At 35.3% G+C, this 14,588-nt stretch overlaps 1 protein-coding gene across 2 annotated transcripts in view; it reads right to left on the bottom strand.

The window, feature by feature from the left end:
- Positions 1–14,588, bottom strand: part of TRAPPC9 (trafficking protein particle complex subunit 9) — a 968,086-nt gene that overhangs the window by 912,726 nt on the left and 40,772 nt on the right. For both annotated transcript variants that reach the window (XM_074264738.1, XM_074264741.1), the window contains 2 exons: positions 5,745–5,866; positions 3,436–3,561 (listed from right to left, as the gene is read on the bottom strand). In XM_074264738.1, coding sequence (XP_074120839.1) covers positions 3,436–3,561; positions 5,745–5,866 — 248 coding nt within the window. The remainder of the gene's footprint in view (positions 1–3,435; positions 3,562–5,744; positions 5,867–14,588) is intronic.

The following is a 14,588-nucleotide window of genomic DNA, read 5'->3' as shown; positions in this document are numbered from 1 at the left end:
AATGATATCTGAATTAAGTGTTGGAACTAGGATGAGCCAACGTCATCCCAAACTCTTTCCAGTCTGCCATCCTAACTTTTCAATATCAGATACAAAATCAAAACACAATTTAGAAAATAATCATATTTTATTTTGGAGTCTAAATATCTAATAACCTTTATTTTTGTGGGTCCTCTGTAGTACTCCAGCAAGAAGAAGATTAAATCTCTTTTTTTTGAATCTATGAGTTCATTGTCTTTAGATTCTGAAGCTAACATGATTAACAATCTACTATAGAAAACTTCATTAAACAAATCTCTATTCTCATTAAATTAGTCAATTTGATGAGTATGGCAGAAATAAGATATGGACCCACACTTAACACCATATACCAAGATAAGATCAAAATGGGTCCATGACTTAGGCATAAAGAATGAGATCATAAATAGATTAGAGGAACAGAGGATAGTCTACCTCTCAGACCTGTGGAGGAGGAAGGAATTTATGACCAGAGGAGAACTAGAGATCATTATTGATCACAAAATAGAAAATTTTGATTACATCAAACTAAAAAGTTTCTGTACAAACAATACTAATGCAAACAAGATTAGAAGGGAAATAACAAATTGGGAAAATATTTTTACAGTTAAAGGTTCTGATAAAGGTCTCATTTCCAAAATATATAGAGAACTGACCCTAATTTATAAGAAACCGAACCATTCTCCAGTTGATAAATGGTCAAAGGATATGAACAGACAATTCTCAAATGATGAAATTGAAACTATTTCCACTCATATGAAAGAGTGTTCCAAATCACTACTGATCAGAGAAATGCAAATTAAGACAACTCTGAGATACCACTACACACCTGTCAGATTGGCTAAGATGACAGGAACAAATAATGATGAATGTTGGAGGGGATGTGGGAAAATTGGGACACTAATACTAATGGTGGAATTGTGAAAGAATCCAACCATTCTGGAGAGCAATCAGGAACTATGCCCAAAAAGTTATCAAACTGTGCATACCCTTTGATCCAACAGTGCTACTACTGGGCTTGTATCCCAAAGAAATACTAAAGAGGGGAAAGGGACCTGTATGTGCCAAAATGTTTGTGGCAGCTCTTTTTGTAGTAGCTAGAAACTGGAAGATGAATGGATGTCCATCAATTGGAGAATGGTTGGGTAAATTATGGTATAGGAAGGTTATGGAATATTATTGTTCTGTAAGAAATGACCAGCAGGAGGAATACAGAGAGGCTTGGAGAGACTTAAATCAACTGATGCTGAGTGAAATGAGCAGAACCAGAAGATCGCTGTACACTTCAATGCTGTATGAAGATGTATTCTGATGGAAGTGGAAATCTTCAACATAAAGAAGACCCAACTCACTTCCAGTTGATCAATGATGGACAGAAACAACAACACCCAGAGAAGGAACACTTGGAATTGAATGTAAACTGTTAGCACTACTGTCTATCTACCCAGGTTACTTATACCTTCGGAATCCAATACTTAACGTGCAACAAGAAAATTGGATTTACACACATATATTGTATCTAGGTTATACTATAACACATGTAAAATGTATGAGATTGCCGGTCATCTAGGGGAAGGAGTAGAGTGAGGGAGGGGAAAATTTGGAAAAATGAATACAAGGGATAATGTTATTTAAAAAATTACTCATGCATATATACTGTCAAAAAAACCTTATAATTAAAATAAATAAATAAATATTTTTTAAAATAGTCAATTTGAAAGGACAACAAACAAATTTTAAATTCTAGAAATTAAATATTGGAAACCTAATAGACCCACACATTATTGTGTTTTTTTTTTTGTATTTTGTATCTTTCTAACCATTCTGAAAGATATTTTGGAATTAATCCAGAAAAAAATCATGAAAGAATTTCTATCCCAAAGCAATTCTTCTACCAAGTATATAAGGTAAGAAAATCAATAAGAGAAAGAAGTGTATCATATATATACATACTATAGAAAAGGAGCAGGTAGGTGGTAAGTAGAGAAAGAAGCTACCCTGGAGCCAAGACTCATTTTCTGATTACTTACTTATCAGCCTGCTTACTAACTATGTGATCCTATCTGTCTCAGTTTCCTCATCCAGAAAATGAGCTGGAGAAGGAAATGGGAAACTACTCAAGTATCTTTGCCAAAAAACCTAAAATGAGATCATGGAGAATAGGACACAACAGAAAACAATTGAACAACAATAAAAATAGAGATGACACAGACAAATCAATCAAGATTGTTTTACTATAAAAAAATCTAGAAATAAATCAGGCATCAATTGACTAGAGAAAGGCTAAATTATGACATAAGAGCAGAATATATGATACACTATAATACCCTTATTCATAGAAACATGAGAAGGCTGATTAAAATTAAAATAAAATAAAGAGAATCGAGTATGCAATGATTAAAATAATGAAAAGATAAATAACACTAAAGGCAACCAAATCAGATTCATTTCAATAAACAATATTGGTCAGTGAATATATGCCAAAACACAGCACACTCTTCTTGGAAGAGAGTTAAGAATATAGAATAGAAATGTTATCCATGCTGTCAGATTCAATCAAATTAAAGGTCAGTTTTGGTGAATTATTATTCTTTGTTACATGGATTAAATTGAAGGGAAAAAAAAAAATCAGGAAATAACCCTAGTATAGAAAGTACTATAAATATGACAGAGGAGATTCTTTGCCTAAATTGCTACCGAGTGGGGCAGCTAGGTGGCACAGTGGATAGAGCACCAGCCTTGAATTCAGGAGGACCCAAGTTCAAATATGGTCTCAGACACTTAACACTTCCTAGCTGTGTGACCCTGGGCAAGTCACTTAACCCCAGCCTCAAAAAAAAAAATAAAATAAAATAAAAACTAATTAATTAATTAATTAAATTGCTACCTAGCCTTCACCACTGAGTGGATATGGCCTCAGTCAAACTGAGACCTGTTGAAGACTGTAGCTTAAAAAGGCCAGGGTCTCCCATTGTATCTGGGGCCATCTGCAATTGTCCTGATCTCTATCTGGCCACTGGACCCCGATGGTTCTGAGGGGAAAGTGAGGCAGGTGACCTTGCCCAGCCCTATTTCACTTAAACACAATTCACTTGCATGATCACCTCCCTGATATCATGATTCTATTCAAGAACAAAGGACAAACACCAACAAATATTGTCATGCTAAATAAAACACCTTACATTATGTCAAACAATTGATGCCTTTATTTTTTATCATTATTGTTATCCTAACTTCATTGGTCTTAACTAGGGCAAATCAAATTCTGATAAACAACAATGAACTAGAAGTGCATTGGGATTTGAAGTATGGGTGAAGTATCAATACTATTCCAATGCTGCATGAGTCTATTCACTTAGTCTTGAAATCATTTATATAACTAACAATGTAATAATATCACAGATATTATATCCCTACCTGGCGAAGATTGATATAAACAGCATTCTGGAGAAATTCTGATGCTTCCATGCTCCTCTTCTGAATTGCAAGGACTCTCACTGCTTTGACACAAGCTTCCAACTCAATTACACCAGCATTCTTATACTGAAGGACATGAGAGAGAAAATTAAGAAATACTAATAAATAAAAGAAGCTTCTTACCTTTCAAACTTTAAAACCACCTGTTCTGCTCAATAAGATAAGCCAATTATCTTTGGTCAGCCTAATACTGAGTTATTATAATTGCAGAGGTCTAACAACTCTTTTTTTTTTTTTTTTTAAATAAGTAAGGCAACTAAAATTCAGAGAAGTTCCCTTTGCTACAGTCACTCAGCTAGGAAGTGTCAGGGATGGAATTCACCCCCAGCTTCTCCTGACTCCAAAGGCCCAGTCTTGCTTCTCTAAACAGAGAAGAATGCTTTAGAAAAGAGAACACTAGCACCAGCCCTGAAGTCAGGAGGACCTCAGTTCAAATCTGGCCTCAGACACTTAACACTTCCTAGCTGTGTGACCCTGGGCAAGTCACTTAACCTCAGCCTCAGAAAAAAAAAAAGGAAAACATGGGTTCAAGTGCAGATTCTGACATGTTCATGTGCAAAGTTGGCAAGTTGACATCCTTACAATGCCCTGGCCAACTTAAAAAGGAAACATTTCCTTATTAAGCATGCTTTACAATAGGTATGGATCAAAATAAATAATATAACCATGTATCTATCAACCAATAGTCTACAAGCCAGGTTAATTTAAAAGGTAGCTAAACCATTCACAAGTTATAAAGTAAAGATATAATTTGGTCACGTTTCCCATTCAATTACTTAATAATGTATAAAGCAGTCTTATAAAGGACAACTCGGCCCATTTTCTCTTCCCTTCAATATATTTAATGTGCACATGATTTGCATTTTTATACCTCTTATTAAAAATATCATTTAAAAAAACTATTTATCTTAACTACCAACACATAAACCAAAAAGTCCATCAACTTTTATATGGTCATTTAATAACACAATTTCAAAATGTTTGGTCAAAATAATTCCACAAATAATTAGTGAAATTCATGTTCCTTCAAACCCCTTAAGATGGTTTTTATCAAAGTAGCAACATGTCAGTTGTTTCCCCAAGAAACTCTCTTACTATCAACTGATCACAAAAATATTATACAAGCAATGACAAAAAAGACATTTATCAATACTGAGCCAAGATATTAGAAAAAGACTGAAAATTGCCAATCTAGAAGAAACTAAAGGAGGAACCAAGCCCAAATTCCTTTTGAAACTGTAACACTACCACTCATTTGTGTAAAGCTTGAGAATCACAGAATTTCATGGTAGAAGAGACCTTTGTTAAATGCTTCCTCTGAAGCAAAATTGTAACATGGAGGTGTTATGTTAAACATTAGTCTATGTTAATGAAATTGAATACACTATCAAGTCTTCCAATGACACTAAAAAGGTCCAGATAGCACATGATATCTGCATGTGCAAGGACCAACCAGATTAAAAGCAAATAAAATCAGCACCACATTTCAATTTTTTTTTTATTTACAGCCTACTAGCTATTTAGGTAAGAAAGGGTTATAATCTATATCAGTAAAGGAATTTATTTTAAGGGAACATAAATATCAAAGGAATCATGAATCTTGTGAAATGTTAGGGGAAAAAATTCTTTATAATTGAAATTTTCATATAACTCATATTTGAAATATATAGAACCTTAGGGTTATACAGAATATAATTTGGAAACACTGCTTGAGAACTTGTTATTTAGTATCAGGTATTCTATTTTATTCTGGTCTTCCAGATATTCCTCTAGTATATTGTTAAGAGTACAGTACTAAACATTCAGAGAAATAGATTCCAATCCCACTTCTATCATTAAGTGTGTAATACTTTGATGAGTAGGTCAAGTTCTCTGTCTCAGTTTCCTCATCTATGATATGTATATAATAGCAACAGTAAGCATTTATCAATCATCTATGTAACTAGGTATTGGAAGGAATACCTAGTATAGAAAAGACATGTTCTCAAGAGACTTATAATATACATAATACTAATTACTCTAGCATAATTTGCAAAGATGCTATCAATGTGAAATAAGACACTAAATGCAAACTGTGTTCTGAAAATTTATAAATGTATAAATGCAAGGGGTTGATACCCAAATATAATATAAAAACAAAACTCCCAGACCTTTTTTAAAGTAGAATTAGGTCATCATATCATGCAAAGTCTATGTTTCTGTCTGAAGTGGTAAGATTAAATGAAAAAATTTATATTACATGAAATCACCTTGCTATAATAAGAAATGGCTTCTTTATATTTATCAATGATGTCTTCAGGGCTTAGACAGTTCTTGGCTCGTCCTATTTCTGTACTGGTATCTGCATTTATGCCATTGGTAGTAAGAGCACCTATAGAAAGGAAGGAAAAGAAGTAAAATGTTATATTTTTTCAATTATTTACTGGCATCATTATTACTAAAAGTTGATGGCTTGAATGTATAATCAATAGCTTACAAATTTTAGTGATCAAATCTCTCTAAAATAATGCTTTATCAATAAATCAAATGAATTAACATTAATTCAGAATAAGATTTCATCCCTATTGATATACAGGAAATTCATTAATAGAGGTGAGAAGTTTATAACAGCTAGCTTAAATGTCCTTAAGATAGTGACAAAATCATCATGCTTTCTCCTGTTTTTATAGTTCTCAATAACCAATGACCATACTACATGCAATCAACAGCTGTAAGCTGAATTTTACAGAAGTTTCTTCATAATTTTTCCAACTTCATATAAACATTTAAAAGAAGGCAAAAGCAAAATATTTAAATTTTTCAGTCACATAAAGCAAAAGAGGATCAAAGAAAATTTTGCACACATGCATATACCACGTAAGGAGGGAGGAAAGACCACACTAATGCATGACAATGGGGAAAAAAAAAACTATTCATTGGGATTTTTTTTTTCTCTTTATGACTTTGTGAAACATATAAAGCAGAGTTAGGCAGGAAATTCACCAGGGAATAAAAGGATAGAATGCCATATTACATTAAGGAAGGCTGCTGGATAACATGGCAAGCTCAAGGGAAGACAGGGTCATGACTACCATATCACCACCATAAAAGAATGCTGTATGGGAAGGAATGGTATTTCTTCTCCCTTTTGTGGTACTTTTACTCTCAATACCTTTCCCAGTTTTTAAATCATTTCTATACATTCCATTTCCCAGCTCATTCTTTAGGTATGGAATCTTTGGCCCAACTTAGCACGAACTCTGGTTTATTCTAATTAAAATCACGTCTTTCTTTCTCCAAGGTTTCCAAGGAACAGTCAAAATGGCTTTAGTGGAAAAGTCTAAAAGGGGGGGAAAGGGTGTGACAGCAAAAAAGGAAAAGGTAGAAGGTTTCCTTCCTTTTTTAAAAATTTGACAGTAATGGCATGCTTTTCTGGTACTTAAATTTTAAATTGCTACTTGCAGGGTCATTAACTAATCTGTTAAAGTAGTATTTCTCTATCCTGGGAGTCCTGGAAATTTAGGTGATCCACAAAGGCTGGTCTTTTTTTACATTATTCAGATCTCTCATAGGACAAACATAGAAAGAACTTTTCTTTTTAGCACAAATTAGCAACAGTGAATAAAATATATAAGCACTGTCCTATGATATCTCAAAGCAACTGGATTCCTCCTATCAGCTGTTATGATCTGAACCCAAACAGCAGCCTAAGGCAAATGCAAAGGTAAATGAGCTTGATGAAGAATACTTTAATATTACTATTTAATAAGTTTTCATATTTTTATTGCCAAAGAAAATCCTACCCTTCATGATACCTAGGCATTCACATTCCTATGTTAACTCAACAGTGGACAGTAATAGAGGGTACAATTTTCAAACTGCTTAGAATGTCTAATTGCTCTATCCTGGACTTTGGGATAGTAGGCAAGAAGTATTTATTGAAGTGCCATTGAAGGTTTTCTTCAGTAATACATGATGATAGAGGTGCTCTATGGGATCTTCTGCCTAGTCCAAATGGTCCATCAGCCAAAAAAAGTTAAATAACTGTGTTCTAGAAAATTCTACAAAGACAGGAGCTCCTTAATAGTTTAAAAAAAAAAAAACTGCAGTGTCTCTTTTTTCAAGTAAATGGAGCCACTGGGAAATAGAAATCAGCCAATGATCATTTTACCTTCAATATCTGGAAAGATATTACCAAATATATATATATATAATCACTATCTGGGGAAGGATAATAAGCAAAGAAAATTGTCAGATCAATTTAATTTCACTCAGTAATAGATTAATAGGCCACGTAAACAAGTATAAGCAATAAAGAAAATTTGTCTCAACTAATAAAGCTTCTCATGCCATTCAATAACACACTCAGGAGTAAGGTACCTATTTAGTCCTAAGTGTTACCTTTCAGGCCAAAAGCAGGGACAGGCCAAAAGCACAGATTAAGGGAAAGGAAAGAGAAAAGCATCAGGTAGGAGATCAAGACACAAATAAAACAAAGCAGAAGTTGAAAGAAAACGAAGCAATGACTAAAAGAAAGACAAAAGATTGAAAACAGAGAAAGAGAAAGAATCATGCAAATGCTTTCCCTATATCTGGTTTGGTGAGTAGAAAAATGGGGCCATCCATTTATCCATATGGTACCCCAAGTGGGTCAACTGGCTGAAATGCTAAGATTTATGTTCATTAATTCATTAATATGGATAACACTAGGAAGAATATCCTGAAATACAGGAAAAGCCAGAAAAGAATGTTAACACTAGAAGGAACCTTCAAGATATAGTCTAGAGGTTATCAAACAAATTACAATAGATGTCATTGATCCCTGCAGAAGGACCTCTACTGCCACATATTGACTTATAAAACCACATACTAATATTATATATGGTAATGTATCTTTTTTATTTTCTTAAATATTTCCTAATTATACTTCAATAGAGTATAGGCCTTACTTTGCCTCAAGGCAGTCAGTTAGCCTTCAGTTTGATATTTCTGATCTAGTCTATCTCCACTTATTTTATAGATAAGAAACCAAGAGCTGCATAACCCAAGAATTATTGCTTTATGAAGAAGGAGGGAGGGAGGGAAGGAAGGAAGGAGTAAGGGTTCCGCCCTTACTCCTTAAGAGGGAAGGAGGAAGAACAAAAAAAAAACTAGGGGCAGCTGGATGGCCCAGTAGATAGAGCACTGGCCCTGGAATGAGAAGGACTGGAATTCAAATCTGGCTTAACACTTAGTAGAGGTGTGATCCTGGGCAAGTCACTCAATCCCAACTTCCTCTTAAAAAAAAAGGAAGGAAGGAACGAAGGGAGGAAGGGAGGGAAAGAGGGAGGGAGGGAGGGAAGGAGGGAGGAAGGAAGGGAGAAAGGAAGGAAGGAAGGAAGGAAGGAAGGAAGGAAGGAAGGAAGGAAGGAAGGAAGGAAGGAAGGAAGGAAGGAAGGAAGGAAGGAAGGAAGGAAGGAAGGAAGGAAGGAAGGAAGGAAGGAAGGAAGGAAGGAAGGAAGGAAGGAAGGAAGGAAGGAAGGAAGGAAGGAAGGAAGGAAGGAAGGAAGGAAGGAAGGAAGGAAGGAAGGAAGGAAGGAAGGAAGGAAGGAAGGAAGGAAGGAAGGAAGGAAGGAAGGAAGGAAGGAAGGAAGGAAGGAAGGAAGGAAGGAAGGAAGGAAGGAAGGAAGGAAGGAAGGAAGGAAACAAACAAAAAATAATCAGCCTCATTGTCCTCCAGAGTTACAATGACCCCAACTGTATGGAAGATCTTGGCCTTTATAAGCTAGGTCTTTCCCAGGTCTCTGTTTGTTTAAGGCAATACCTTAACTTCTGATCTAGTTGATTAAATATCTTCTACCAGGCCAATTACAGAAGATAATGCTTACCAGACCTCAACACTTCCTAATATGCTGTTTTATATCCACAATTATTTTTGGTTTTGTTTTGTTTTGCTTTTTTTTTAAGAATCAAATTTACTAGAGTCTAGAAAAGCAACACAAAAATTATGAATATAAGAGAAAAATTTGTCCTAGAGAAAAGATTAAATGAATTGTGATTGTTTAGGTTAGAGAAGAAAATGAAAAGGAATGACGAAATAGAATACCAGCTAAGTACTACAGGGAAAATATAAAAACAAAAACACACAAAAGTTATCAATGAGTTTATCAAGAATAAATACCAGGCAGACAAAGTTAAATACAGTGAACAAAGAAGTGGCCTAGAAACTGTAAGACCTGAGTTCAAGTCCCATCTCTAAAACATCCTGGCAGTGAGATCTTGGGCAAAATTATCAAGCCTCTCAATGATACCAGCTTCTCTGTAAGACTACAAATTGTTTCTGATGGTGAAATAGATTTCCTCATCTGGAGAGTTCTGTCTATGCCAATGAAATCACATAGAATCTAAACCCTATACCTAAATATTAGAGGAAGTGGTCAATAAAAAAGGCATAAAACTAGTACAATATAATGTTTTAAAATATACATAAACTGGGTCCATGATTTAGGCATAAAGAATGAGATCATAAATAGATTAGAGGAACAGAGGATAGTCTACCTCTCAGACCTGTGGAGGAGGAAGGAATTTATGACCAAAGGAGAACTAGAGATCATTATTGATCACAAAATAGAAAATTTTGATTACATCAAACTAAAAAGTTTCTGTACAAACAATACTAATGCAAACAAGATTAGAAAGGAAGTAACAAATTGGGAAAATATTTTTACAGTTAAAGGTTCTGATAAAGGTCTCATTTCCAAAATATATAGAGAACTGACCCTAATTTATAAGAAATCAAACCATTCTCCAATTGATAAATGGTCAAAGGATATGAACAGACAGTTCTCAGATGATGAAATTGAAACTATATCCACTCATATGAAAGAGTGTTCCACATCACTACTGATCAGAGAAATGCAAATTAAGACAACTCTGAGATACCACTACACACCTGTCAGATTGGCTAAGATGACAGGAACTAATGATGGCTAATGATGAATGTTGGAGGGGATGTGGGAAAACTGGGACACTAATACTAATGGTGGAATTGTGAAAGAATCCAACCATTCTGGAGAGCAATCAGGAACTATGCCCAAAAAGTTATCAAACTGTGCATACCCTTTGATCCAGCAGTGCTGCTATTGGGATTATATCCCAAAGAGATTTAAAGAAGGGGAAGGGACCTGTATGTGCCAAAGTGTTTGTGGCTGCTCTTTTTGTTGTAGCTAGAAACTGGAAGATGAATGGATGTCCATCAATTGGAGAATGGTTGGGTAAATTATGGTATAGGAAGGTTATGGAATATTATTGCTCTGTAAGAAATGACCAGCAGGAGGAATACAGAAAGGCTTGGAGAGACTTGCATGAACTGATGCTAAGTGAAATGAATAGACGCAGAAGATCACTGTACACTTCAATGCTGTATGAAGATGTATTCTGATGGAAGTGGATATCTTCAACATAAAGAAGATCTAACTCACTTCCAGCTGATCAATGATGGACAGAAACAACTACACCCAGAGAAGGAACACTGGGAAGTGAATGTAAACTATTAGCACTACTGTCTATCTATCCAGATTACTTATACCTTCGGAATCTAATACTTAAAGTGCAACAAGAAAATTGGATTTACACACATATATTGTATCTAGGTTATACTGTAACACATGTAAAATGTATGGGATTGCCTGTCATCAAGGGGAGGGAGTAGAGGGAGGGAGGGGAAAATTTGGAAAAATGATTACAAGGGATAATGTTATAAAAAAAAATTACTCATGCATATATACTGTCAAAAAAAATTTATAATAAAGTGACTTTGTTTTCAATTAAAAAAAAAAAGAGAGAGAGAGAGAGAGAGATTAGCCATCTTTGGGTCTCTGCCTTGAGCCTTAGAGTAGTTGATAATGTAGGTTCTTAGCCTGGAGAGGCTGGCCCTCTGGATTTCTCTAGAGTCTCCAGGAAAGAGAGCAGTTTTCAGCTATAACCATGCCGGACAGTGGATATACCATATCCACTATATGGACAGCTATAACCATTTTGGCCACTGGGAGAATAAGTCTGGAAGTCTTAGACATAATCTGATCTGTTTCCCTGTTCTGTCTGTCTGTGCTAGCATCTGGATTTTCAGAATAATAAAATGCCAATGGGCATTAAATTCTGAGAAGGATATCATTCCAGGATGCTGGGTGATCCCCTCTGGTTTGGGTGTCTTCTAAGACACATTTGGTCTGAACTGATTCTGAGCACCTTTTGGGACACTGGTTACATGCTAAATGTTTTGTTTAACGTTGTAACTGCAATCTATATCTGTGTGACCTGTGTTCTGTGTGACTTGTCTGTTTTGTTAGTTAAAGAGCTCTGCTAAGGGTTTAAGAACAATAATTAAGAATTGGTTATTTCAATGTTGCAACTGTCTTTAGTATAAAAATTGCTTGTGATTTCTAACTCCTTAACCTGTTGCACTGATCTGCAAGTAAGAACAGAAAAATCTTGACTATTTTTAAACTGGCAGGAGGGTTTTTCCTTGAAGCAGTTTAAAATTCAGGCTTCAATTGGGCTGGGCTGGGCAGATAAGGCCTCTGGAGGACAAAGAAGTTTATGCTAATTGCTTTGAAACTTGGGGAAAGGTTTTGGAGAACTTGTTCAAATCTAAAAAAAAAAAAAAAAAAATTGCATTCTTTTGAGCAGTTTTTAAATTGTGGTAATAATTATACTGTTGCCTATGAAGGCTAGATTTGGTTATCTCTGAGTATAAAATTTTAAGAACAATGGAAGAGAAATTCTGTTAACTTGCCTGAATGGGGTCACATGCTTCTAATTAGACAAAGTATGTCACCTTCTGAAATATATTGGGTAATTTGTTAACATTAAAAGTTATGTTTTAAATCCAGCTCTGCTGGACATATGGGTTTTATGGAGTCATTTAGCTATTCACTGTATTGTGAATCTTAAGTTTTGAAGGAAAAGAATGAAGGCGATTTAGGAGAGGCAAGAAAGAAAATTTGCTTGTGGGGCAGGGAGAAACAGGATCTTTTGTCTTCAAACGTGAAGATTAAACTCACCCCCCACTGCTCTCTGCTACTTTAGCAATGGAGCATCCAGTTAGAAAGATTGTAGGTTTGGGAATTGTTTAAGGAAAAGACAAAGGCAAGTTTTAATGGAAGGATTTCTGTGTGGGGAAAATTGAGTGGGAAACAGGAAGAAATCTTTTGTCCAGGAATCCAGTTTAGTTTGCCTTCCCTTCCCCTGGACTCTTTGGAGATGGGGTAGGGGGAAGGGCCACCATGTGGCATCCTCTCCTTCCACATGTTCCAGTCAACTTTTATCAAGTTGTAGTCACCTAGTTCTTGGCTGGAAGGAACAAACTGTGATTTAAATTAATTGACAGAATATGTGTTTCTTTTGATACATAATGGTTTCCTTGGTTAAGGAATATGGTCATATTATGAACCACTACATAGAATTTCCAATCCCTCTAATTTTGTCCACCTGCATTTTGGATTTCCTTCATAGGAAGTACACTATTTCAAAGTCTGATTCTTTTTGTTCAGCAAAACAACTGTTTGTTCGTGTATACATATATTGTATTTAATTTATACTCTAACACATTTAACATGTATTTGTCGACCTGCCATCTGGGGGTGGGGGGGAAGGAGAGGAAAAATTGGAAAGAAAAAAAAAGTTTTGGCAATTGTCAACATTGTAAAATTACCCATGCAAATATCTGGTAAATAAAAACTATTATTATTTAAAAAAAAAAAAAGGAATATGGTCATAAATGTGATCCATAATTTGGTAGGGTCTATTTCTAAAAGTTTAATTGATATTTCTAAGAATCTTTCAGATTCTCTTATGTGGTTTAGGATATTCTATATAAGTTTTAAATTGATTGTATTGGGTCATCCTGAGGTCATTTAAAGGGCCTCTGAAAATAATAGTTTTTTTTCCTTTGTCCTTTTGAAAGTGTTTCTGTTATGCCCAATACACAATTTGGTATATTTGTCTATGTATTGAGTATTTTAAAAGCAAACTGATTTGTATGTATAATGTCAAGTTATGAAACATCTACTTTGATATGAAAGATAATTGTTCTAAAATGTGAACTTACTGGGACAAATTTCTTACTGTTATCAATAAAAGGTTATAGTAAATATCTGTTTAGGATTTATCTGAAATTTTGGTTAATGGGATTTGTTACTGGAGGTAAAATTTCTTGGGCTTATAATTAATGCTATTTGGGAGTTTTAAAGCTCCACCCTCTGACAGTTAGTGGGACAATTAACTGGACTAAAACTGGGTTAAGTACATGCTGAAAGTTAAGTTTTAACTGCTTTTGTTATGTAATAGTCATATCCCTGCATTTTTTCCTCCTGTAACTGATTTCTATGATCAGAGCAAAAGTCAACAGAAACTCTTAATGCAATTCAATTATGTCATAGTTTACTGTTTCCAATCTGGTCATATGCAATCATTATATCTTAAATACTTGGGCAAATGAGTATTTAATCTGATCATCTATCTGTTACTGGATTGTAAGGGTCCTAGTAGGTCAGGCAAGCGCAATTGAGATGTAAGTAAACCAATGGTCTTTGAGATCCCCGCATGTGTTAAAGAGTTAAGTACTTAGGGACTTCCTTTGTGGGTGGGGGAACCCAGATCTCACTCTGAAGTCTCGGTCAAGTTGGGGATGTAGCTTTTATCGTGGATTGACTTGTGCCTGTGTGTGTCTCTCTCTCTCTCTCTCTCTCTCTCATTCTCCTCTCTCTCTCTCTCTCTCTCTCTCTCTCTCTCTCTCTCTCTCTCTCTCTCTCTCTCTCTCTCTCATTCTCTCTCTCTCTCTCTCTCTCTCTCTCTCTCTCTCTCTCTCTCTCTCTCTCTCTCTCTCTCTCTCTCTCTCATTCTCTCTCTCTCTCTCTCTCTCTCTCTCTCTCTCTCTCTCTCTCCACCTAGAGCTTGGACTGGGAGAGCACTACCAAGACAGGTGCAGGAGGTCATAGAGTACATGTGATCCACGTGAATAAAGTCTAAGCTTGTTTATTTAAACTCTCGGGTGCTTTGTTATGCATACAAACTGCTTCCTATGAGACAGCAGCCGGAGGATTCTGAGGACCTCAAAACAGAGGTAAGACTGATAT

Source organism: Sminthopsis crassicaudata, chromosome 1, assembly GCF_048593235.1.
Source record: "Sminthopsis crassicaudata isolate SCR6 chromosome 1, ASM4859323v1, whole genome shotgun sequence".
Classification (NCBI taxonomy): domain Eukaryota; kingdom Metazoa; phylum Chordata; class Mammalia; order Dasyuromorphia; family Dasyuridae; genus Sminthopsis; species Sminthopsis crassicaudata.
The sequence above is the reverse complement of the archived record's forward strand: the minus strand, read 5'-3'. Positions and strand labels throughout refer to the sequence as shown.